Raw genomic sequence first — 27,141 nt, 5'->3', positions numbered from 1 at the left:
TTCACTGAGCATAATGTCCTCCAAGTTCATCCATGTTATGCAGTGTTTTACAGATTCTACATTATTCTTTAGTGTTGCATAGTATTCCATTGTGGGTATGTACCATAGTTGGGTTACCCATTCTTCTGTTGATGGGTACGTAGGTTGTTTCCATCTTTTTGCTATTGTAAATAGTGCTGTGATGAACATGGGTGTGCATACATCTGTTCTTGTCCTGGCTCTCACTTTTTTAGAATATATATGTAGTAATGGGATTGCTGGATCAAATAGTATAGAAATTGATATTGTTAACTTGGGCTTGATATATTTTTTTTCCATGCATATCATATGAGAAGCAGGTCCTCAGGAGCAGAGACTAAAAATCTCATTGTAGTCATTGAAATGAAATGCACAGAGCAACTGTCTTCATAGAGGTGTCCACTTAACTTAAACAGCACAATAAACAATTGCTTATGCTATTCATCCAAATATAGTAAAATGTGGTCATCTCCTTAATATAACAACTGTTGAGCATAAAGCAGAGACTGGAACTCTTGACCTTGAATTCTAACAGTGGTGCCTCCTGTGACTCTGAGGTAGATGTATAGAACCTCGGGGCTCATTCTTTTGCACGCTGATTTTCCTATATTACCTGCATGCTATACAGGAAAATTAAGCCTTAGGTGACCTCTCATGTCTCTTCCAGTCCTCAGATTTTATGGTCCTAAGAGGAACTACACAGTGAGCATGAGGCTCCTTTATGACTCTGTTTGGCAATGCACTGGGGGTGGGGTGGGGAGGAACAGCACAAATGGACCAGGGTAGGTGGATAAAAGGGGTCCTGGTGGAAGCTTATAAAATGAAGACTTAGTCAATAATGCAAATGCTGCTAAGAGGATTGGAAAAAGCCTCTGTTCACTGCAGACCTTACTAACAGTTCCATTAGAGGTCATGGGAGAAGCTGCTGTTCACTTATTCTCCAGTCATGTCTTGGGACCTTGCCAAGGGGCATCCTAAGCTTCTTGCTAAAAAAAATATTTGCAAAGAGGTTTATGAGAAAATGCTAGTTCCATGCTACTGACAGACTCTTCCGCAATCAATTTGATTACTCCTGACCAACGAGGAGAAGCCCTCTTAAGGCATTCAGCACAGTACACAAAGGTTGAAGCAATCACAGGCTGTTCCTGCAGAAAGGGATCATAACAGATCCTCTAAACTTACAGATGAGGAAACCGAGTTCCTGAGAGATTAAGCCCAAGACTAAAGTTATGGTAGAACTATAACTAGAACCTAGGTTCTATTTGGAGTCCTTGGGTAGTGGTAAATGGTTAACATGCTCAACTGCTAAACTGAAAGGTTGGAGGTTGGAGTCCACGTAGAGGTGCCTGGGAAGAAAAGCCGAGATCTACTTCTGAAAAGTCAGCCATTAAAAACCCTATGGAGTACAGTTCTAGTCTGATACACATGGGGTAACACTGTTGGCAACTGGACTATGTAGAAGATGGACCTGCGGTGAGAGGCAGATTAGATGGACAGAGGCTGAAGGAGAGTCATTTCAGATGGAAAATCAAAAGAACTTGGTGGTGGATTGTAGGAGAAGAGGAAGGAGAAGAAGGAATTCAAGGATGATTTTTCTGTATGTACATTGGAAGCATAGATGGGTGATGGTATAATTAATCTTGAGAGGAAATGCAGGAAGGAGGAGTCTGGAGGAATGAAGGTTGAAATTCCTTTCTCACATATTATAGCTGAGGTGTCTCTTGGACATGTAGTTACTGTAGCTATGTAGTTAGGAGAGGTGAGACAATAGCTATAGATTGTATATATGTGTGTAGTGTGTGGGTATGTGGATATATATATATATATATACATACATACATACATTTATACACATACATATAATTATCATTGCTATTAACCATATATATAATTAAAATATAACCATATATATGGTATATTTGGGAGCTCTGGTAGCATAGTGCCTAAGGCATTTGACTGCTAACCAGAAGGCTGGCGGTTCAAACCTACCAGCCACTCCTTGGAAGGAAGATTGAGCAATCTACTTTTGTAGAGATACCGCTTTGGAAACCTAAGGAGGGGTTGCTATGGGTCAGAACTGACTCGAAGGCACTGAGTTTGGTTTGGTTTTTTATATGGTGTATATATATAAAATGATTAGTGCACAGATGATAGCTGCAGCTATGGCTGTGAATAAAATCTTTCAGAGAGAGCAGGAGGAGTCTGGTTAGAACCAAATACAGAAAGAGGAACCAGCACAAATAGACCAGGGCAAGTAGATAAAGAGAGGTTCAAGCTGAAAATTATAAAATGAGGACATTATAACCAATGCAAAAACTTCCAAGAGGATTGGAAAAAACCACATTCACTGGAAACCTTACTTATAGCAGTTCCAGTAGAGGTCAGGGGAGAAGCCAGTAGTACAAACACCCCACAAAGCCTGTGAGACCTTTGGTTCACTAATGTGACCCCACACCTTGAGTAGTAGTGGGTACTCAATAAAAATTTTTAAATGAGTGAATTATGTTAGATAATGTTTGACAACTGAAAGTTGAGGGAGGCATGGGGGGCATATTACTTTCTCAAGAGGTCTGAGGTAAAGGGAAGGTAGAGGTACAAGTGTTGCATAGAAGGTTGTGACATAGAGAGGGATGGGATTAGGAAGCTCAATCCCATGGAATATGCTAACATGTTCATAACCCAAGGGGAAGATTTCTCTGGGAAGAGACTGAAGACTCTGAAGTAAAGAAGAGTTGTTGATGGCGTGGTCTCCACTAAAGCTGGAGGAGGGCTCTCCTTGGAGAAGAGCCTATCTTTGTCTGACATAGAAAGGTAGGAGGCAAAACAGTTCCTATGTGAGGTAAGTTTACAGGTCAACAGAAAGAAAACTGGGGCAATTCAATCCTTTCCATTTCTATTTTCTTTAAAGTAGAAGGCAGATTATGCTGAGTAAGGGGTTCGTAGGTGGTAAGCAGTTTGACAAGAGCACTGAAAGTGTCTGGGGATCAGGCAGAAGATTGAGTTTTGGGAAATTATTAGAAAAGTTGCCATACTCTTCTGTGAATGCAAGAGTGACCTGGGGCAGAGGTGTACAGTAGAGCTGACAAGGGACAAGGTTGTAGTCACTCCTTGGTCACAGCCAGCTACCCAGAGGAACCGAGTAGTTGAACCTGTGGGCTCAGGACCATAGTCACAGGGGACATCAAGTTCAATTGGCATAACATACTACACAAAACATTGTTCCACCTCCTACTTTTGATGAGTAGCGACTGGGATCTTAAAAGCTTACAAGCAGCCATCTAGATGCATCGATGGGTCTCTCCTTGTCCAGAGCAAAGAAGAATGAAGAAACCAAAGATTCATGGAAACAATTAGTCCTAGTGACCTCAGCCTATATGACTATGTGACCTCAGCCTATACGACTATGAGACCAGAAGAACTAGATGGTGCCTGGCTAGCAATGTCAACCACTTGGAAGGGGATCTATGTAGGAGATCCTGTATAGAGAGGAAAAATAATGTGGAACAAAAAATCATTTGGAGAAAAAAAAAAGGGGGGACCAGGTTTGCTGGTCTGATAGAGCCTGGTGGAACCCCTGAGACTATGGCCCCTAGCTGCCCTTCAGGTCTGGAATTGAACCCACACCTGTGGCTTCCAGCCAAGTAAAAGGCAGGTATAGGAGTTGAACATTTACCTGAGGTAGATACACTCCTTGGAGAGAACAATCATGGGAGAAAGAAGGGCTGTTTATGCACAAGGAGACAGCTCAGGGGGCAGGGGTGCATGGACAGATGGACACAGGGAAGAGGTAACTATCAGGAGAAGTGCGAGGGGAGCTGTTGCATTGTGATAAATTGTGGTCAATGTCATGAGACAAAGTGTAGGTGAACTGCTGCATGGAAAGTGAATTTGCTCTGTAAATTTTCATCCAAATCACAATAAAATAATAATAAAAAATATTAAAAAAAAAAAAAAAGAGTGACCTAGGTGGGAGTTGGGGGGAGTGCTCCAAAAAAATAAGAAATGAATGATTCCACTTAAGATATAAGCCTGAAATGTAACTTTTTTGATCCCTCTACTACAGGCTAGAAGAAAGGTCCATTATTATGTGAATATTGACCCTGAATCCCAGTTCTGAGAAACCAGTAGTCCATTTAAGACAGGAAAGTGAGGTGATACAAGGCAAAAACATAGAGGACACCAAGTGAAGAGTTTGTTTGCAAGGGAATAATCTTATGCAACTAATGAGCACGAGTGCTCCTGGGCAAATTCATGAACCTTTGTGAGTTTCCATTACATAGCTGTGGAGCTATGACATAGGGATAATACCATCTCCCTTGAAGGGCTGTTGAAAAGATTAAATGGAAAAATGTAAGAAAGACATCCAATAGGTCCTCAGCACAGGATAGTTCTTAGTATTATTAATGATAGATGTTCTTCTAACAGAAGAACAGAGCAGGGGCGTTGACGTGCATTTCTATTCATTCATTCACTCAACAGATATGCCTGAGCATGTACAATGTGTCAAACATTGACCAAGCTAAAACACAATAGTGAACACAAAGAAAAAGTCCCTGCCCTCAGAGTGCATCCATTCTATCAGGACAGATAACCAATTTTTTTTTTTTTAAACGGAAAACCACTAAATAATATAGCTTCATATTATGAAAAATATTATGAAGAAAACATAGCAGAGTAAGGGGTATGTGAATGATGGAGCAGAATTCCATTGCTCTTTCTAGGATATCCCACTACCATCACATCTGGCCATGGCATCCCCCAATCTTAACATACTTCCACATGTCCTGAACTCCTGCAATTTATGTACATACTCTTTACATCTTGTAAATCTCTTCATCCTAAAGAAATATTTGAATACTAAGAGTTTTTTTTTTTTTTTTTTCCAAATAGTGGACAGAAAAGGAAATGATCAAAATGTTGATAAAACAAATTAGGTTCTCCAAATCATAACAGAACCTTTTGCTCAGCAAACTAATTCCTAAAATATTGCAGAAGGAACTGAGAAGCATGGCTGAGAGCAAAACGAGTGGGGTGATTGCACATAAAGAAATTAGCTTGAGAACAGAACCAGCTTTCATGCTGAGAAACAAAGAATATTCTGCGAGGGTTGCTCATGACTCTTGTTTGTAGATCCATTGAGCCCTGCTGACATTTCCACCTTTGAGCCCTCTCTCCCCATAGGGGAAATCCCAACTCTCTGTTGAAGACTTGGGCCTTGGATTTGAGGAGTTTAAAAGTTCTGAGTGAAATACTCTAGGGCTCAATATTGTTGTTCATGGTGCAGCCCAGGCATAACCTTACATCCCAGTCCCATGTCAGATAATCCAACTCCTGCTATGGTTCCGGGACTGACTCGCAAACTCATAATTCAGTGTAAAACACTGAGTTCCTGCCTTGTTTCACTGTATCTAAATCCTCATGCTAGGAACTCACAGTCTGAAATCCTGTCCTTCCCTTTCCAGCTTTTAGACACTGGAGTGTGGGCCCTTGCTACTTTCTGACAGACTTTCATCCTGTTTTACTCACTTTAAAGGGTATTTCATCACCAGCTAAGCCCTGACTCTTGATGTATATAGTTAGAACTCTCTATCACTGTGAGTACAAAAGCTGGTTGCACTTAAAAACCAAAAACTCAAACCAAACTCACTGCCATCGAGTCAATTCCAACTCACAGCAACTCCTGTTGGGTTTCCAAGGCAGTAAATCTTTATAGAAGTAGATTGCCCCATCCTCCTTCCATGGAGGGGTTGGTGGGTTTGAACCACCAACCTTCTAATTAGTGGTCAAATGCTGTAGGCACTGTGCCACCAGAACTCCTTTTTGGTTGTGCTTAGGCAAAATAAAGATTCCTAGGCCCCATCCTTAGACATTTTGATCAGTGGGTCCAGGGACCCTGAAACATGTATTTTTAACAAGCCTCCTGTGACTCTGATCTGGCCAGTTTACTGGTCAGCATTTCAGAACCTCTTTCATACACCTTGTTTCTCCCTATTTAGGAAATGTGGAAACCACTTTGGAGATCAAATGTGTTGGAATGCCCACAAGAAATTAAGACATTGGATATTTCTCAAGGTTGCAGGATTACAAACAAGGCCACAAGGTCAGACAGGACACAATGAAGACAAGGTTCAAGAGTGGTGGCAGTGGGGAGGAATGGGGGGAAGTAGAAGATGCTTCCTGTTCAGATCTCTGGCAGCCTGGCAAACAGGGTCAGAGAGAACATCCTCTGAGCCATGCTGCCTGGGTTCTCAGTCTGACTCTGCTATTTACTGGCTGGGCAGTCTCATGACTCAGTTTCCTCATCTATAAACCAGGGAGAATTATGGTTCTTATCTCATAAGGTTGATGAAAAGATTAAATGAGTTAATATATGTACGGTGCTTAAATCTGCCTTTTAATGCTATATAAGCACTTGCCATTATTATTAAGATCCAGATATTTATTTATTTACCAATTCAACAAAAGTTTACTAAAACTAAGATACATAAAGATATTCTAATACCAAGCATTGCTTTCGATTTCTATTATCTGAAATACTGATAAAGCCTGGGCACATGTTCACCTGGGCTCCCAGAGGACCCTCTTCATATAATGTTCAAAATAATATTCAACACCCACCATGTTATTCTGAGGCTGTCTGACTGTTTAGGGTTGGTTTCCCCCACTGGCCTAGGAACAAATCGAGAGGAAAGACTGGATTCTGTTCACCTGCCATCATAATGGCTTTTGTCTTCAACACTTGGTAAAAAGTAGCCCCAGTATTCGTATGCAAGGAACAAAAAGGTGCAGGAAGCTTAAGGAGGCAAGACATGCTTTCTTCTCTCTCTTCCTGCTGATCCAGTCAAACAGGTTCCCACCTCAGAACCTTTGTACTTACTGTTCAGGTCCTGTAGGTGATTCTCACCCACTCATTCACCACTTCATTCATATCTTTTATTAAATGTCACTCCCCAGATCATCCTATCCAAAGCCCTGGCCAGCCTTAGTTAACTGTCTCCTACTCTGGTTCATACATATCCAAAACCAAAAATCAAACCCACTGCCATTGAGTTGATTCCAACTCATAGTGATCCCCATTCGGTTTCCAAGGCTATACATCTTTATGGAAATAGATTGCCTCATCTTCCTCCTATGAAGCAACTGGTGGGTTTGAAGCGCTGACCTTCTAGTTATTAGACAAATGCCTCATCCCACTACACCACTAGGGCTCCTTCATACATATCCACAGCCTTATTATTATTTGAAATTGCATTACACATCTTTTTGTTTATTGCCTTTTCCCTCACACTAAATATAAATTCCTGAAGGGTAGAGATTATTGGTATATCTTACTCATTGTTGTATTTCTAGCACCTGGGATAATGCCTAGCAGATGATATTCAATAAATATTGAATAAATGAATGAATGAGTGAATGAATGAATAAATCCAAGCCTCTCCTCTCAGTCCTTTCACAGGCATTATTCTGGAGCTATTCTTGTCTAAGCACTATTGACAGTAGCACTATTGACATTGCAGGTCAGATAACTCTTTGCTGGGAGGAAGGTGTCCTGTGCATTGCAGAATCTTTTTTTTTTTTTTTTTAATTGTGATTTGGGTGAAAATATACAGAGCAAATTCACTTTCCATACAGTAGTTCACATACACTTTGTCTCATGACATTGACCACAATTTACTACAATGCAACAGCTCCCCTCCCACTTCCTCCCCATAGTTACCTCTTCCCTGTGTCCATCCCTCCATGCATTCCTACCCCCTGAGCTGTCTTCCTGTGCATAAACAGCCCTTCTTTCTCCCATGATTGTTCTCTCCAAGGAGTGTATCTACCTCAGGAAAATGTTCAACTCATATGCCTGTCTTTTGTTTGACTGGAAGCCACAGGTGTGGATTCAATTCCAGACCTGAAGGGCAGTTAGGGGCCATAGTCTCAGTGATTCCACCAGGCTCTATCAGATCAGAAAACCTGGTTTCCCCGTCTTTTCTCCTCCAAATGATTTTGAGTTTTGTTCCACATTGTTCTCCCTCTCTATCCAGGATCTCCTACAAAGATCCCCCTCCGAGTGGTTGACAGTGGTAGCCGAGCACCACCTAGTTCTTCTGGTATCATAGTCATGTAGGCGCATTGCAGAATCTTTAGTAGCTACTCACGAGATGCCAAAGCTTCCCTTGCCTGCCCCAAGTCATGACAATAAAAATTGTCTCCAGGCAGTGCCAGATGTCCCCTGTGGGGTCAAAATGCTCACCACTGAGAACTACTTGGAGAGTGTGAGGCTGACTGAGCTAGTGTAAGCCAAAAAACCAAACCAGTTGCCATCAAGTTGACTGTGACTCACGGTGACCTCGTGTGTTTCATAGTAGAACTTTGCTGCGTAGAGTTCTCAAGGCTTTGACCTTTTGGAAGCAGATCAACAAAACTTTCTTCTGAGGCTTGTCTGGGTAGGTTTGAACTGCCAGACTTTTTGTTAGTAGTCACACATTTCACCATTCATACCACCCAAGGGTTCCTGAGCTACTGTGGTGGTTACTATTGTTATTTTTTAAATAACTAAAAAAAAGATGCTTAGTAATGAAAAGAGTATAGATGTCTAAATGAAAACTACACATTATCCTGAAGCTTCACCAAAGGCAATAATGTCAACTAATTGCTATTTGATGATTATAAAAACTACTAGTAAGTGGGCAGGGAGGGGTCCTCAGAAGTCAAACTTATTAAATATGATGACTGGGCAGAGTTATTGTATTTGACTAAAACAAAACCTCACCACAGTCATAACCCCAGAACTCTGCAGACACAGAAGGAGTCTCAATAAATGCATGTGATTTTAAGAATAACTCATCTAGTAAAAGACTGATCTGTGATCCTAATTTTAAAAATACAGTAATAATTTTGTATGTATACATTATTTCTCAGTTACTTTCAGGTGCTATGTCATCTCTCCTGGACCTCTTTTTCTTCATTAAAAAAAGTTGCAAGACTGTATGTATCCTGACTTGTTTCTGATCCTGAATTGTAACCTATTATTTCTCCAGTAAACTCCCTAACTGTGAAAATAAATAAATGGAAGTTATCTGATTGCCATTTCCTTTGAACTTCTATATATTTTGAAGACAAATGGGAACAACAGAGGGGAACAGCCAGGCTGCCTGTGATCAATAAGGGCTTTGGGAATATGTTTGGGTCCAGGGGATTCCAACTCTAGTGGTAACAGGGATAAGCAAGAGCTCACTAGTGTGTTTGCCTCTGAAACAACATGGTGGGTTCATGATAATCTTCAGTTATGTAGTCCTTGCCCAAGCATGTGTTTGCTATATACTTAAACATAAGTGTTGTCCTTCATTTGTGAAAATTATGTAAACCTATACTGTAGACTTGGAACTATATACTCAGGAGAAGGGATAATTTTGCCAAAGAGCAAATGTATGTGCATATGTGTGTGTACATGCAAACATCCATGCACACACACATACACACACACACATAGTCTAACAGGAGACATTCATAGAAACTTGGGGAAATGGGTTTCTTCCTGGGATGATGATCAGCCTACAAGGGAACCTCACCCAGGAACCTGATCTTATTATTACCATGCTTCATAAACTTCCATCTAGATGGAAAATAATGAAACCTGACTCTCAGAAGGGAGCGCTAGTTAAGTGCTTGGCTGCTAACTGAAGGGTCAATGGTTCAAACCCACTAGCTGCTCTGTGGGAAAAAAAGATGTGGCAGTCTGCTTCTGTAAAGATTTATAGCCTTGGAAACTGAATGGGGCAGTTCAACTCTGTCCTATACGGTCCCCATGAGTTGGAATGACTCAATGGCAATGGGTCATTGGTTGACTCTCCGAAAGGGGAAATTCTGTACACACCTTCTCACTATGGCATCTGTAATTAGAAAATCAGCACTTTCTGATGTGAGATGTGCTTGAGAAGGGGCTGAGAAAGGCAAGAATATTATGGTGTTTGAGGTGATGGAGAGGCCTGAACCACTGAGCTCTATAAGTTGTTTGAATCCCTTTACAGGAGTCAGATGTTACATTTGTCAGGTAAAAGTTATTATCAGCCTTCCAAGAGATGGTGCTGCTGTAAACCTCGCCAAACATCTGATAACACATCTTGCCTTTTAAAAAATGGTTAGACTCAGTAATACTATTTTTTTTTCATCTATTTTTCTAGGAAATCTTGGCAAGTTTCTACTTTTCTAAATACTTCTTATAGTGGAGTAAGAGTCCAATTTAAAAAAAAAGTGAATATTTTTCTTGGTCTTATCAATAAAATTGTAAATCAAATTTATTCAAAATTTAGAACCTTAATTTTCACAAGTGACAAAGATAGGCTGAAGTTGGGCATTGGGAGGAACAACCCAAACTGGTAGAAATGTTTTCCCCTTCCCTGTTTTGGTTTAAAAACAAAAACTGTTTTGTCTTAGATAGAGGTGGATTACCTAATATGCAAAATAAACTTGGGCTTATCTGTGCTTATCTGTAGTGAACAGTTTCACACATTTTTCACCACATTGTTGTTGTTGTTATTGTGTGCCGTCGAGTCGGCCCAGACTCCTAGCGACCCCTCCTTGGGTTTCCGAGGCAGTATCACTACGGAAGTAGGATTGCCCAACCTTCCTTCCGAGGAGTGGCTGGTGGGTTTGAACCGCCAGCCTTCTGGTTAGCAGTCAAGTGCTTTAGCCACTATGCTACCAGAGCTCCTTTTCACCACATTAAGATACAGTATAAGTAAGCACAAGTAAACTTTACTTACTGAGTACTCCATCCCTGCCAGGGATTGTAAATGTGAAAAGAGGCTTTCATTCTATAGGAAGGTACTGTGGGGTTGGGAGACAAATGCTACCCAAACCCAGCCAGAAGCAGAATCTTTGATGTGGTGTAAAAATGTGAAATTGTTCACCACAGATTAGTAAGTGAGGAGCTCCAGTGGCATAGTGGTTAAAGCATTTGGCTGCTAACCAAAAGGGTGGCAGTTTGAACCCACCCGCCACTCCATGAGAGAACTATGAGGCAGTCTGCTTCTGTAAAGATTTACAGCCTTGGAAACTTTATGGTGCAGTTCAATAGGGTCACTATGAATTGGATTCAACTCGATGGTGATGGATTTTAATGGGATTAGTAAGTGAGCACAAGTATGCCAGTGCTCACTTGATTATCTGGGTAATCCAACACTGAGTCTTAATTACACTTGTGGTGAATTACATAACATTTAACACTTTTTCCTTAAGAAGAAATACTAATTCAAACGGTTTACAAGTCTAAATTAAGAACTTCTTACAACATACCTTTAGAACAAAGCAGTAGTCAGTGGGAGCTTTATATTTCATTTTATACTGAGTCCCATAGTAAATGTTGACATTTTCAAACTGTATAAAACACGCCAGATCTCGAGATGTCTGAAAGAGAAGGGAAAAAAATTACTTCAACCGAGATGACAGCTAGTACTTTTCCAAAGTTGTTTTTGCTGGCACAGCTGAGAATTCCATTTTAGTTGAAAAAATATTGAATTTTATGTAATTTATTTTAAACTTCTACCATATACAGTTTTCTAAAAGCCAAGCCTGCATTTGACAAGGTGAAACAATGCAACTAAGGCAAGGCAGCACGCCACTGGCCCAGAAATGGAGTGAAAAATTACACAGCATTCGAGCACCTGCACACTGACTTTCAGAATAGCAGCTAGCTGACCTTGAGATGGCATTATTGATGCAGCCAAGACAAGGTGACCACCTAGTGAGATATTTCATTTTTGCTTTTGCTATTGGAAGTCAGTGATGGATTTTGTGATTGCGCATTTACCACCCCCCCCCCCCAAAAAGAGTCAAAAGTCCCCCTTCAGGACAAACAATGAAAGGCAAATTTGATTCTCAGTAAATTGGTGCACTTTTCTTCCTGACAGGAAAGATTTCTTTAATGCTTTCTATTTAGTGCTATGTTGCTATGACAACAGAAACCTCTCCTCCATGTATAATCTGCACTGTGAAGCCTGCAGCCTCAAATCTACATATTTGGTTACACTTCAATTACAAACTTGTCCTATTGTTCATTTCCTTTACATTCTATAATTCTTTACCTAGTGTTTTGGTTACGTAGTGCCACTCTGACAAGAATGTACCACAAATGGGATGGCCTTAACAAACACGAGTTTATTGTCTTACATTTTGGAGGCTTTAAGTCCAAGTTCAAAGTGCCAGGCTCTAGGGGCTGTGTGAAAGCCCCTTGACCTTGGGCTTCAGCTCTGCCTCTTGCTCTCAGCCCAATGAAGCTCAGTCAGTCAGGAAGCTACTGGCTGGTGAGGCTAACCAACCCAAGGTTGACAAATAAAATGGCACAGTCCCAGTGTTACCAAAGCACACAGCAGGCCATTAATTCAAGTCCACTGTGAGACCCAAGGTCGGCAGAGCATGACAGGCTGCTGAACAATGACGTGGCTACACGTAGGGTCCAAGCATGCCATAAGCTAGAGACTATTCCCAAAGCTTTTTCTTACATACAGGAAGCCGACCACATCCCTAAAGCAGCTACTCAGCTGCCTGTGGTAGGTCCTACCATGGAGATGATTGCCAGTCTCATCATAGGGAATAACTACCACCAGCTGCCCAGCCACTCAACCAGGCCCAGCCAAGTTGACATACAAATTTAACTACCCACACTTAGTTAGTGAATAAACAAAAAGGGCAGAATTGCTACACCTTAGTGCACAATTTGCTATGAGTTGGAGCCAACTTGACAGCACCTAACAACATTAACAGCTGTTTTGGTTACCTTGTGTTATTCTAACAGAAATACCACAAATGGGTGGTTTTAAAACAAACGGGTTTATTCTCTTACAGTTTAGAAGGCTAGAAGTCTGAGTTCAAAGTGCCAGCTCTAGGGGCTGAGTGAAGGTCTCTTGACCTTGGGCTTCAGCTCTGCCTCTTGCTCCTGGCCCACTGAAGCTAGAGGCTTCTCTTAACTCAGGCAGCTGCTGGCTGCTGAGGCTGACAAATCCAAGGTTGACAAGTAAAAGGCACAGTCCCAAAATTACCAAACAATATGGCAGGCTACTAGTTTAAGTCCAGAAAATGTCCCAAGATCCACATGGCATGGTAGGCTTGTGAATCAAGATTCGGGTACATGCAGGGTCCAAGTGTACCACAAAGCTTCAGAGACTTCAAAACTTCTGCTTATATACTGGGAGCAGACCACATTCCTAAGGGGAATAACAACATCCAGCTGCCCAGCCACTCAAAACCAGGCCCAGCCAAGTTGACACATAACCTTAACTACCATAACAGCACACAATTATTTCTTTTAATTCTTTTTATTGTGATTTGGCTGAAGATTTATAGAGCAAATTCACTTTCCATACCATAATTATTTCTTTATATGTGTTTGTATAATTTTTTTCTTTTAAATATTTACTCCTAGATTTTCAAGGTCTTAGTTTCTTAAATTACAAAAATAATACATATTTTATTATGTTTTTTGGGAAGGTTTACCTAGCAGTTTAGGTTCCTATTCAAAAATTTCTACACAAATTGTTCAATGATACTGGTTACATTCTTCACAATGCATGAATGATCTCAATATTTCCATTCAGGTGGTTCTGTCATATATATATAGCAATATAGTCATATAGATAATAAAAGGGAAAACATTCTTTCACCACCCTTTTTCCTAATTCCACTCTTTTCTGAAGGCATAAATACTGTTTGGTAGTCTTCCAAATGTTTTTGGTAAACATTATATATATATATATATGTATTTGTAGACAAACACACATACACATACATACAAATATTTAAATGTAAAATTTTTAAACATGAATGAGATCTTTCTATAAATACTATTCTATGCCTTGCTCTTTTTTGCTTAACATAATATCTGTTTTTTTCTGTATCAGGACATATGAATAGATATATGATATTTATTTAATGCTTTCATAGCATTCCATTCATAGGTGTAACAATTTAACCATTCTGCTTTGGAGAACTATTTAGTTTCTTTTTTAATCTTTTGGTATTATTTGCAAACTGTTTTTAGTATTTATAATTATTTGCACAAAAATACTAAGCCTATGAGTCAATATTCCTGTGGGGCAGACTGCCCAATGAGGAACTATCATTTCAAGGAGTAATGACTTTTACCTTTGTGTAGATCCTGCTAACTTGTCCTCCACTTTGGCTGCACCAACTCACATTCCCACCTCTTGTGCATGGCAATGCCCATTTTTCTCACCCACCTCCACCAAAATTGGGATAGCATCAATAGTGTTAATTTTACCAATCTTATGTGAAGAATTATCTATTTAATTTATATTTCCCTGAGGACTAGTAAGATAGAGCAATTTTTAAGCCAGTGGCTACTGTTATTTCTTTTTCTCTATCAATTTTCACTTAATAAGCTTTGCCTGTTTTTTGACAGTGTTTATCTTCTTCTTGTTTATTTGTTGATATCTTTGTTTTATGGTTATTCCTACTTGCTTATACATGATGCATATGTACCTCTCACTCTGTAGCTGGTCTTCTTGTTTGGTATGTGTCATGTTGTTGTTGTTGTTATGTGCCGTCAAGTCAGACCCGACTCATAGCGACCCCTCCTTGGGTTTCTGAGGCAGTATCACTACGAAGTAGATTGTCCCATCTTCCTTCTGAGGAGTGGCTGGTGGGTTTGAACCACCAGCTTTCTGGTTAGCAGTTAAGTGCCTTAGGCACTACGCCACTGGAGCTAGAGTAATTTTAGACACTCAAATCTATTAATCCTCTGTTTTTGAGTTTTTAGTCTTGCTTAAGGCTTTCCCTACCCCCAAATTATGAACATTTTAACCTGTATTTTCTTTTAGTATTTTATGTTGTTATTATTATTATTTAAAATTTAATCCATCTAGGATTTAATTTGGAAGATGGTATGAGGTAGGAAACTAATTTTTCCAAGTAGATATACAATTATTTTAATGCTATTTATTGGATATCACATTCTTCTTCCATTGTTTTAAAATTAGTCTTTATGTTTGAATTTATCCCTGGTGGTATGGATTGAGTTGTGTCCCCCAAAAATGTGTTGTAAAGTCTAACCCTTACTGTGCTGTTGTTAGATGCTGTTGAGTTGGCTCTGGCTAATAGTGTCTATATTACTACAGAGTGAAAACCCTGCCTGGTCCTGTGCCATCTTCACAGTCATTGTTAGGTTTGAGCCCACCATTGCAACCACTGTGCCAATCCATCTTGTTGAGGGTCTTCCTCTTTTTTGCTGACCCTTTACTTTACCAAGCACAATGCCCTTCTCCAGGGATAGATCTCTCCTGATAACATGTCTGAAGTACATAAGATGAAGTCTCACCATCCTTGCTTCTAAGGAACATTCTGGCTGTACTTCTTCCAAGACAGATTTGTTCATTCTTCTGGCAGTCCATGAATAGCATATATTCAATATTCTTCATCAACACCATAATTCAAAGGCATCTCCTTTGGTCTTCCTTATTCACTGTCCAGCTTTCACATGCCTATGAGGCCCATGGCAATTCATTGGTTAATTTCTTACCTGCTGCTTCCAGGGGCATTAATTGGAGATCCAAGTACAATGATATACTTGGCAACTTCATTATTATCTCCATTAATCAGTTGCTTATTGGCTTAGTTGTGAGGATTTTTGTTTGCTGAAGTGTAATCCATACTAACCCCTACCATGTGGATAAAACCCCATCTGGGAATAAACTTTCTTTGTCATGCCACTGAGGCCGTATCAGTGTAGGGTATATCTTAAGCCAACCACATTTGAAAGCTCAGTTTAGGCTCAGAAGCAAACAAGGACAAACTCGGGGAGATTGATGCCATGTGGAGATCGCTAAGGATCAAGGAACAGCAGCTGAAAGAGACAAAGACTTTCACCCAGAGCCAACAAACAGAGAAAGCCTTCCCCAAGAGCTGGTGCTCTGAATTCAGACTCCTAGCCTTCTAAACTGTAAGTAAATTCTTGTTTGTTAAAGCCACACACTTACGGTATTTATACTATAGCTGCACTAGATTAAGATAGATGGTTCTCTTAATTTCCCTTATACTAGATGGCTCTCTGTTCTGTATAGTTTTAATTACTTTTTTTATTAAATACTTTAACATCTGGGAGGAGGAGTTCTACCTCAATGTCCTTCACAATTTTTTTGTCTATTAATGAACAACATCTCTTTCTGATGAATTTTAGACTCAGCCTGTTAACTTCCCTTAAAATAAATCCTGCTGAAATTTTTACTGCGATTGAATTGAATTTATAGGAGACTTTGAAGAGAAATTGTATCTTTTCATCTAGAAACACAGTACATTCTATTTATTCAGTTCTACTTCACTTTCTTTATTAAGTTTTATATTTTATGTCATACAGGTTTTAAGGTTATTGGTAGGTATTGTGTATTTTTCATTCCTACCAATAGAAACGGTAGATGTCCTGGACCAAGAACTACCCATAATGCCCCCCTGCATTCCAATAGAGGATAAAAGAGCCTTACTCCTAGTGGAGGGAACCCTGGTGGCACACTGGTTAAGTACTCACAGCTGCTAACTGAAAGGATGGCAGTTCAAACCCACCAGCTGCTCCACAAGAGAAAAGATGTGTGAGTCTGCTTCTTTAAAGATTTACAGCCTTGGAAACCCTACGGGACAACTCTATTCTATCCTCTAGAGTCTCTATTAGTCAGAATCAACTCGACAGCAAAAGGCATGGTGAGGTCATTCACTGTGACCTCACCTGTGCAGAAATGGGCGTGAAGTCTTATTAGAAGATGCAGTGTAGTAAATTACTTAGTGTGGCTTTTCTACCCATAGGTCTTTGTAAACTCCAAGGTGGGATTTTCTATGAGTGACTGAGGAGCTCCTGATTGCTGAAGCTATCCACCTGGGTTATTTCTGTTGGGCATGGCACAATACCATGTTCTGGGAGGTTCCCGCTCTCTCTCACGTGCTTAGAGTTCTGATGCTGTGATTGGCTAGTTTGACCACCCTTCCGGGCTCAAAAGGAGGCCTCCTGGAGGCAGAACTCTCTCTGACTGCTGGCTGAGGAAGGACGTGCTCCTGCGACAGACGTGCTGCTACAAGAGACATGTGCTGCTGGAAGAGACACGTGCTGCTGGGAAAGAGACTCAAGAGACACGCATCGCTGAGTGAGACACCGAGGGACCAGCACTGCTGGGAAAGAGACTGTGAGAGACTTGGCTGAGGGACGGTGGGCTGGGAGAGAGACTGAGCGTTTTTTTTTCTGAACTTGAATTGTAGCCTGGTGCTTCCCTAATAAACCCTGTAATCTGTGAGTTCTGTGTGGCCACTGCAGTGAATTATCGAACCCAGGAGAGAGGTGGTGGGTACTTTGGGAGGAACGGTTGGTGAAAGGGCTGGAGGGAGGCAGCATGTCTGGCCTTGCAGTAATAGGCCTTGGGTTACTGCTGGTAATCCTGTCTTCCGCTTGTGGGATTAGAGGAGGTCAGAACATGGGGCTTCCTCGCCGTTTTTGCAGAAGAAGTCTACAATTCATAAATAGGCCATTTGGTGATGCCCTGGATTCAGGAGCAAAAGCGTAATACTTCTGCTTTACTCAGAGGTAGAGATATATCCTGTTTTCAGTTGCCATGCAGTCTTTTCTAACTCATGGTGACCCCATGTGTGCAAAACAGAACTGCTCCATAGGGTTTTCAAGGCTATGACCTTGATTACTAGGTCTGTCTTGTGTGGCACATCTGAGTGGGTTTGAACCACCAACTTTTTGGCTAGCAGTGGAGTGCTTAATTGTCTGCACCACCCAGGGACTCAGATATATCCTAAAGCTTTTTAAAGGTGAACAAAAGATGGAAATGCCTCAGTCTCTAAGAAGGGTCTTAGAAAAAGCTAATGTTGAGAAAAAGAGTTAAAATGACATTTCAAAGAGCTTAGTATGTGCTTATAGAGCTGAAGCAATAATCCCAAATCATCAAGGAAAAGTAAAAGAATGGCCAAGATGCTCTGCTAACTTAGGCAGGGAAATGCATGTCACACATCTCAGAGAACAATTTATATGCTCAGAGTGTAAGGGCTGAAATCTTAATGAAGATCTTATCAAGAACTCCTAATACCTCCATGATTCCAGATAAAGTTTTACTACAGTGACTACAGAGTAAGAGCGTGAATACAGAAAAACAGTGCACTGAACTAGATATGAAAAGTCACAAAATAGTAACAACAGAAAAATGCTCCTACCATAATTTTTGAAACCTGAATTCTTTCTTCTAAAAGAGAGAGCTATGGAAAAATTCAGAAAGGATTTCCATAATTCTGTCCTACTAGCATATTTCCACAAACGTTATCATAAACTGAATCCCACAGGAGAGAGAGTATCTACAGTTCCACCTGAGGATTTCTTACTTTCACTTTCATAAAATGTCTTTTTGCTGAAATGTTTTATTGTTGTTGTTGTTGTTTAAATTCCTTCCCACCTTAGTCTTTCCTTTAGGTACATAATAAATCCCAGAAGCCCGTAAAAGAAAGTAACGCCTTTTCCAGGATTTCTTTCCATCTTCTTTCAAATAAAGAGCTCCTTCGAGTTCTGGCACAATGATTGATGTTCCACAGAAACTTTCCTGCAATTGAGATTCTGGTTACACAAGTACACAAAAGAGACATTTATGTTCACATTTAAACAAACTGAAAAACTAGCCTCTAAACTAAAAGTCGTTTTTGTCTACAACTCTGAGTGAATGCTTATGTTTGTTATGAGCTATATGCCATAAAGGGGGAAGAATAACACAGTGGTTAAGAATCCCAGCTCCTGAATTTGACTTCAGGGTTCTAGGGTTCTTGACCACTTAGCTCTGTGACTTTGAACAAGTCACACTTACTTACAAAATGGGAAAAACCAACTTCATTAGGAAGGTTGTAAGAATAACCTTGGTGTATTGTAAAAGTAAGTATTTAATAAATGCTATTACCATTTTGGAGTCCCTGAGTGGAGCTTTGGTGGCCTAGTGCCTATGTCACTTGACTGCTAACCAGAAGACTGCTAGTTCAAACCCACCAGCCACTCCTCAGAAGGAAGGCTGGGCAATCTACTTCCATAGTGATACTGCCTCGGAATCCCAAGGAGGGGCCATTATGAGTTGGATCCAATTCGACAGCGTGAGTCTGGTTTTGGATTTTTTGGGTGGTGCATTGTTAATGCATTCACTATTAACTGAGAGGTTAACACAGTACTTACTATTCTGACATACATGGGGTTGCTGAGTTGAAATCAACTCAATGGCAACTTTTTTTGCTACAACTGTTAGTACAAATTGGCAAATTATTACTTTTGTGTTAACTCCAAAATCAACTAACTCAAGAAAAGGACAATTACTAGGTGCAAATAAAACATATGTAGGGCTCTAGCATGCTCATTTGTGACCTGTGACCTGGCATTCATTTCATCTGCAGGATGGACTGGGAAAAGAGCCATGATTTCTAGCATGGTGATAAAGTTACTATAAGAGACCTGATGATTCTGTGGTTAAAACACTTGGCTGCTAACCAAAAGTTTGGCAGTTCAAATTCACCAGCCCACTCCACAGAAGAAAGATGAGACAGTCTGCTTCCATAAAGATTTAGTCTTGGAAACCCAATGGGGGAGTTTTACTGTATCCTATAGTACTACTATGAGTCCGAATCAAGTCGGTGGCAAGAGGTTATATAGTTACTATGTGAAAACTCATTTGGAGTTTCAGAAAATCAACTTTGAAATGAACTGCTGCAACATGTCCCCAAAGTGGTAATAACAGACATCTATAGAGAAATCGTCACACTGTGCTTTCATTACCTCACTGGGGCCCTGTATTAATCCAATGCTGTTGTTGTTTGGATGTTGTCAAGTCGATTTTGATTCATGGTGACTCCAGGTAACCCAAAAGGTTTTCTAGGATGTAATCTTTACGAAAGCAGATACCAGATCTTTCTCCCGCAGAGCCACTCGCACTGGGTGGATTTGAACCATAAGTTCTTAGGTTTGCAGCCACCTGCTTAACCATTTGTGCCCAGAGTTCCTTAATCGTTCAATAGGATTGGTAATTTTGCTGTCACTATTATGTGTTTGAGGAAACTGAGCCTCACCAAGTGTACTTGCCCAACAGCCCACAGACCACAACAGGCAGAGAAACACCTCATATCATAACTCTGACTCCAAACCTCATGCCCTTCCTACCACAATTGACTGCTGGGAGAGCAACTGAAAATTCTCTTTAAAAAAGATCTGAAAACGCTTAATTCTGACTTCAGTGGAGCACTTAGGTAATAAAGTATGTGGAATGTTAGAAGATGAGTTATATGAGGATTCATTAACCCTTTTAGTCATAAACTGCTATCCCACTTCATGAAAAACCATACTTTTACAACTGACTCAAAGAATCAACTTAATTATCTAGTAGCTAAATTTCATGAAAATTTGATTTTAAAATACCAACTTAAAATTTCCTTGTGTACCTCAGAATTTCTCACTGTTTTCAGAAGTAAAATCTTAAAATAAATGCAGTTCAAGTCCTTCTCTTTTTCTCCCGGTCTGTAAAATTAAGCTTACCTCAAGTAAGGATTCCTTGTTCTTAGCATTCATTTTCTCGTTTGTTTCCTTGCCATCTTTTTTTCCTTTGTTATCCAAGTAAAAATTCTAAATGAAATGTTAAAAGATCAGATCAGTTAAGTGTCTGTTACCATGCTAGACCCTGCAAGGAAATCACAGTCTTGCTGGAGAGAGAGGGCTCAGCTGTATGAAACAAGCAGGAAACCACAGTGCATGGCATCAACCAGCCTTACTGAATGCTTACTGCAGCATCACAGAGGCAGAAGTAAAACATTCCCTCCCTCTGATGTTCACAATCAATTTGAAAATATTAGCAAACAATAGGAAAGGATAGGATGGCATTTAATTGTTAAATTCACGGTATAACATATACATGCCAAATGGGAGAGTGCAGAATACTGGGAAGGGCCAGAGAGTGGACAGAATGTCAAGTCCAACTCCTACCTCCATGATGGATATTGTGTAAGAGCCCAAAGTCCTATGGAATAGATATTCTGTCTTATCAAGAGATGCTTGGAATCTAGATTGCTGTAAAAGTTAGCAACTAGTTTTTTAAAAATAGATTTTATGTTTTAAAGCAGTTTTAGGTTATAGAAAAATTGTGCAGAAAGTACAGAGTTCTCACATACCGCCCCTCCCTTATATTTCCCCTATTATTAATATTTTGCATACCTGTGATACTTTTATTACAATTAATGAATCAATATTAGTACATTATTATTAACTGAAGCCCATGGTTCACATTAGGGTTCACTCTTTGTGTTAAGGTTTTGGCAAATGCGTAATGCCAGGTATCCACCATTACAGTATCATGCAAAAATAGTTTCACTGTCCTAAAAATACCCTGGGCTTCATCCATTTATCCTTCCCCCTTCTTCCTCAACTCCCAGCAGCCACTGATCTTTTCACAGTCTCTACAGTCCTGCCTTTTCCGGAATGTCATATATTTGGAATCATACAGCATGTAGCTTTTTCAGAGTGGCTTCTTGCATTCTGCAATAGGCATGTTCCTCCATGTCTCTGCACAGCTTGATAGCTCATTTCTTTTCACTGCTGAACAATACTCCATTGTATGGGTGTACCACAGTTTGTTTATCCATTCATCTATTGAAGGGCATTTTAGTTGCTTCTTTCTTTTCACAATTATGAACACAGCTGCTATAAACATTCATTCATGTGCAGGCTTTTGTGTTGACATATGTTTTCATGGCAACAAATTTTATTTTTTAGAAAACATTATATGTGGGCCAATTACAACACAGAGTTTGCTACTTAGCAATTTTAAGGACAGAGAGAAATAGAAAGGGCATTTCAAGAAAGAGACCCAGTCTAAACAAATGTAAGAAAAAAAGACTCTGATTTCAAAGCACTCACCAACAGGTGCATGGTCTTTAAGTTAGGTTTATATTAATTTGTGTATCAGTGCCTTGTTCGTACTGAACATCAATAAAACGTCTAAAAGTAAACATTAAATGCATAAGTTACCTAAAAATGAGTACTGCAAACCAACCAAATCCATTGCCTCTAAGTTGTTTCCAACCTATAGGAACCCTAAATGACAGAATAGAACTGCCTCATAGGGTTTCCAAGGCTGTAATCTTAGTGGAAGCAGACTGCTACATCTTCCTCCTGCAGCACAGCTGGTGGGTTCGAACCACTGACCTGGTTAGCAGCTCAGTGTTTTAACTACTGCACTGTGAGGGTTCCTTAAAAATAATGAGTAGTCAGGGGCTAATTTTTATATAATCAGAGAAGCTGAGGGATCCATGTACAGTACAGCTTGGAAGGCTTTTATATGAAAATATGAGTTTTGTAAAACAATGCATTGAAGTGTGTGTTAAATGTAGAAAATACATCTCAAGAGTACAGTCACTAAACGAAAGTACCCAGTGAATCTAGGCACAAATGTTTATTGAGACCATAGGAGTGTTTTTCAAAGTGTGATCCTCAGATTGTCTTGATGCTTGTTAAAATGGACAATTCCTGGGTTCCTAACCTACTAAACTGGAATCTTTGGGGCAATGCCTGTGAATCTGCATTCTAGTAAGCCCTCAGATGATATTTATGAACACAGAAGTTTGAGAACTGAGCATACTAGAAAGTTAGGAAGCCCAGAAAAAAAAAAAAAATGCTGGTGAGGATGTGGGGAGACTGGAATGTTTATCCACTGTTGGTGAGTTTGTAAATGGTGTAAGCACTATGCCCAACAGCATGGTACTTCCTCTAATAGCTAGAAATATAAATATTTTATGACTCAGCAATCCCATTCCTAGGTATACATCCTAGAGATCTAAAAAGAGACACAAACAGTCATATGCACATCTATGTTCATTGCAGCATTATTCACAGTGGCAAAAAGATGTAAACAACCTAAGCGTCCATCAACAGATGAATGGATAAGCAAATGTGGTACATACATACAATGGAATACTACACAGCCACAAAGAATAATGATGAGTCCTTAAAACATCTCACAATGTGGATGTATCTGGAGGACATTGTGCTGAGTGAAATAAATGAATTACAAAAAAACAAATATTGTTTGATTGCACTTTCTTTTTGTTTTTTGGTATTAGCATCTGTCATCTATCTCTTAAGTGCACAATTTGGTGTCCTCCCATTTCCTAATGTTATCATGGTGGTCACAGATCCTTCCCGTATATCCCTGCCCCTACCCATGTCAGTGTGTGGGCCCCAACTAGCCCAAAATTGATCCCTCTCCTTCCCTCCCCCTCCCGGTAACCTACTAAGTGAGTTCCCTTCCCCAAGTAAAACCTTTCTCTGTCTTTTTACAATAATGGGCTCATACAGTACTTGTCTTTCTGCGATTGACTTATTTCACTCAGCATAATGTCCTCCAGGTCCATCCACATTGTGAGATGATTCACATATCCCTCATTATTCTTTAATGTAGCATAGTATTCCATTGTGTGCATGTACCATAATTTGGTTATCCACTCATCCATTGATGGGCATTTAGGTTGCTTCCATCTCTTTGCCACAGTGAACTGTGCTGCGATGAACATAGGTGTACATATCTCTCACCTTTTTAGGATATATTCCTAGTAATGGAATTGCTGGGTCAAATGGTACTTCTATTTTCAGTTTTTTAAGGAAACGCCATACCGTTTGCTACAATGGTTGTATCATTTTACAATCCCACCAGCAGTGATTGCACTTTTATAAGAAGACAAGAAAAGATATGTATATAAACACCGATGCTCATTGGTAGTTACTAGAAATGGGAAAGGAAGGGAGAAGTATTCTTGAGATAGTAGACACTTGTTATTTTTTGGTGAAAGGAAAGGTAGCACTGAATGTGGGTGAAGTGCACACAATCTGACTAAGGTAAATGATGTCATTAAGAAGTGCACCAGAGAGAAGGACATTTTTGGTAAAGGATATGACAAATATAATTTTGCAACAATAATAACAACAACCAAAAGTATGTGTATGATTATATAAATATATACATATACACAGGTATATATATATATATATATATATATAAAAGCATGAATATGTGGGTACATATGGGTGCACAGATACCTATGTCTATAGGCATGTACATATAGTATACAAGTATGTGTGTGCATGCATGTATATACATATAAATAATAAACCACATGGGGACACAGTTATGGATACCTCTTAGACATATCCAAGTACCTTGCAAAATTGGTTTTCGGGGTTTGAAGGCTCAGGGCCATAGTCTTGTGGGACAACAGTAGGTAATTGGCAAGATATAAATCATAAAGTGTGTGTTCTACATTCCAGTGTGGTAAGTACTGTCTGGATTCTTAAAAGCTTGTGACTGGCCATCTAAGATACAACTATTGCTCTCTACTTGCCCGGAACAAAACAGAAAGATGGAAACTAAAAACTCAGAGAAAAAAGTAGTCTACAGGACTATTAGACTACACGAACCACAGCCTCATCTACCCTGAGACTGGATGAACTAGATGGTACCTGGGCACCACTCCAGACCGTTCCGATCAGGGCCACAATAGATGAATCCTGACAGGATGGGAGAAAACTATAAAATGGAACTCAAATTTTTAAGAAGCACAGGCTTACCGGACCAGTTGAGACTAGAGGACTCCCTGAAACTACTGCACTGAGATGCTCTTTCAGCCTCAAAATCAGAATTATTCCTTGAGGTCACCTTTTAGCTAAATAACACACTGGCTCATTAAATAAAGAATATTGCCTGAGAATAATGAACTTCTTAAAAGAAATCATCTATATGAGATCAAATGATCAAAAATTGCTGTAAAGCAAAGGATGAGAAAGTAAGGAGGCAGGGAAACCAGAGTACTAGAAATGGTAAAACCAAAACAGAATGAAAGAGACTAATGACACTTTGTGAAAAATTTAACCAATATTACTGAATAATTTGTGTGTTGTTGTTAGGTGCTGTTGAGTTGTCTCTGACTCATAGCAACCTTATGTACAACAGAATGAAACACTGCCTGGTTGTGTCATCCTCCTAATCCTTGTTATACTTGAGCCCATCGTTGCAGCCACTGTGTCAGCCCATCTCGTTGAGGGCCTTCCCCTCTTTTGCTGACCCTCCACTTTACCAAGCATGATATCCTTCTCCAGGAAATGGTCCCTTTTGACAACATGACCAAAGTAGGTGAGACAAAGTCTGGCCATTCTCGCTTCCAAGGAGCTTTCCGGCTGCACTTCTCCCAGGACAGATTTGTTTGCTCTTCTGGCAGTCCATGGTACTTTCAGTATTCTTTGCCAACATCACAGCCCCAAAGCATCAACTCTTTTTCAGTCTTCCTTATTCAATGTCCAACTTTCACATGCATATGAGGCAATTGAAAATACCATGGCTTGGGTTAGGTGCACCTTAGTCTTCAAAGTGACATCTTTGCTCTTCAATACTTTAAAGAGATCTTCTGCAGCAGATTTGCTCAGTGTAGTATGATGTCTGATTTCTTCACTGCTGCTTCCAAAGGTGTTGATTGTGGATCCAAGTAATATGAAATCTTTGACAACTTCAATCTTTTCTCCATTTATCGTGATGCTGCTCATTGGACCATTTATGAGGATTCTTGTTTTCTTTTTGTTAAGGTATAATCTATACTGCAGAACTGTAGACTTTGATCTTCATCAGTAAGTGCCTCAAGTCATCTTCACTTACAGCAAGCAAGGTTGTGTCATCTGCATGTAAAAGGTTGTTAATGAGTCTTCCTCCAATCCTGATGCCACATTTCTTCTTCATGTAGTCTAGCTTCTTGGATTATTTGCTCAGCATACAGATTAAATAACTACAGTGAAAGAATACAACTCTGATGCACACTTTACCTGATTTTAAACCATGCAATATCCCCTTGTTTTGTTCAAATGACAGCCTCCTGGTCTATGTACAGGTTCCTCATGAGAACAATTAAGTGTTCTGGAATTCCCATTCTTCTCAATGTTATCCATAATTTGTTATGGTCCACACAGTCGAATGCTCTTGCATAGTCAATAAAACACAAGTAAACATCTTGCTGGTATTCTTTGTTTTCAGCCAAGATCCATCTGACATCAGCAATGATATCCCTCATTCCACATCCTCTTCTGAATCCAGCTTGCATGTCTAGAATTTCCCTGTCTCTGGTAGGATAGTGCCTAAGGCACTTGACTGCTAACCAGAAGTCTGGCAGTTCAAACCCACCAGCCACTCCTTGGAAGGAATATGGGGCAATCTACTTCCATAGTGATACTGCCTCGGAAACCTAAGGAGGGGTTGCTATGAGTCGGGTCCGACTTGATGGCACATAACAACAATACTGCTGCAACTGTTTTTGAATTATCTTCAGCAAAATTTTACTTATGTGTGATATTAATAGGAGCTCTGGTGCCATAGTGCCTAAGGCATTTGACTGCTAACCAGAAGGCTGGCAGTTCAAACCCACTAGCCTCTCCTCAGAAGGAAGGTTGGGCAATCTACTTCCGTAGTGATACTGCCTTGGAAACCCAAGGAAGGGTCGCTATGAGTTGGATTCGACTTGACGGCAGTGAGTTTGGTTTGGTTTTTGGTGATATTAATGACATTGTTTGATAATTTCCACATTCTGTTTGATCACCTTTCTTTGGAATGGGTATAAATATGGATCTCTTCCAGTCATTTGGCCAGGTAGCTGTCTTCTAAATTACTTGGTATAGATGAGTGAGTGCCTCCAGTGCAGCATCTGTTTGTTGAGACATCTCAGTGAGTATTCCATCAATTTCTTCAGTGCAGCTTTGACTTCTTCCTTCAATACTGTTGGTTCTTGAGCACCTTCTGAAATACCTGAACATGACCAATTAATTTTTGTACAGTGAGTCTGTGTATTCTTTCCATCTTCTTTTGATGTTTCCTGTATCATTCAATATTTTCCCATAAAATCTTTCAATATTTTGGCTCAAGGCTTGAATTTTGTCTTCAGCTCTTTTAGCTTGAGAAATGCCAAGCATGTTCTTCCTTTTGGTTTTCTAACTCCAGGTCTTTGCACATTTCATTACAATAACTGACTCTTTCTTCTTGAGCTGCTCTTTGAAATTTTCTGTTCAGCTCTTTTATCTTGTTATTTCTTCCATTTGCT

At 39.9% G+C, this 27,141-nt stretch overlaps 1 protein-coding gene across 1 annotated transcript in view; it reads right to left on the bottom strand.

Moving 5' to 3' along the window:
- LOC103193236 (amyloid beta precursor protein binding family B member 1 interacting protein) overlaps positions 1 to 27,141 on the bottom strand; it is a 114,061-nt gene that overhangs the window by 19,991 nt on the left and 66,929 nt on the right. Inside the window, exons 7-9 of the mRNA XM_007936380.1 lie at positions 20,558 to 20,644; positions 18,453 to 18,596; positions 11,305 to 11,415 (exon numbers count right to left, since the gene is read on the bottom strand). Of these exons, the coding sequence (XP_007934571.1) occupies positions 11,305 to 11,415; positions 18,453 to 18,596; positions 20,558 to 20,644 (342 nt within the window). The remainder of the gene's footprint in view (positions 1 to 11,304; positions 11,416 to 18,452; positions 18,597 to 20,557; positions 20,645 to 27,141) is intronic.

Source organism: Orycteropus afer, unplaced genomic scaffold (genome assembly GCF_000298275.1).
Source record: "Orycteropus afer afer isolate SDZICR_OR568_19922 unplaced genomic scaffold, OryAfe1.0 scaffold00035, whole genome shotgun sequence".
NCBI lineage: Eukaryota > Metazoa > Chordata > Mammalia > Tubulidentata > Orycteropodidae > Orycteropus > Orycteropus afer.
Note: the sequence above shows the minus strand (reverse complement) of the source record. Positions and strands in the feature narration are given on the sequence as shown.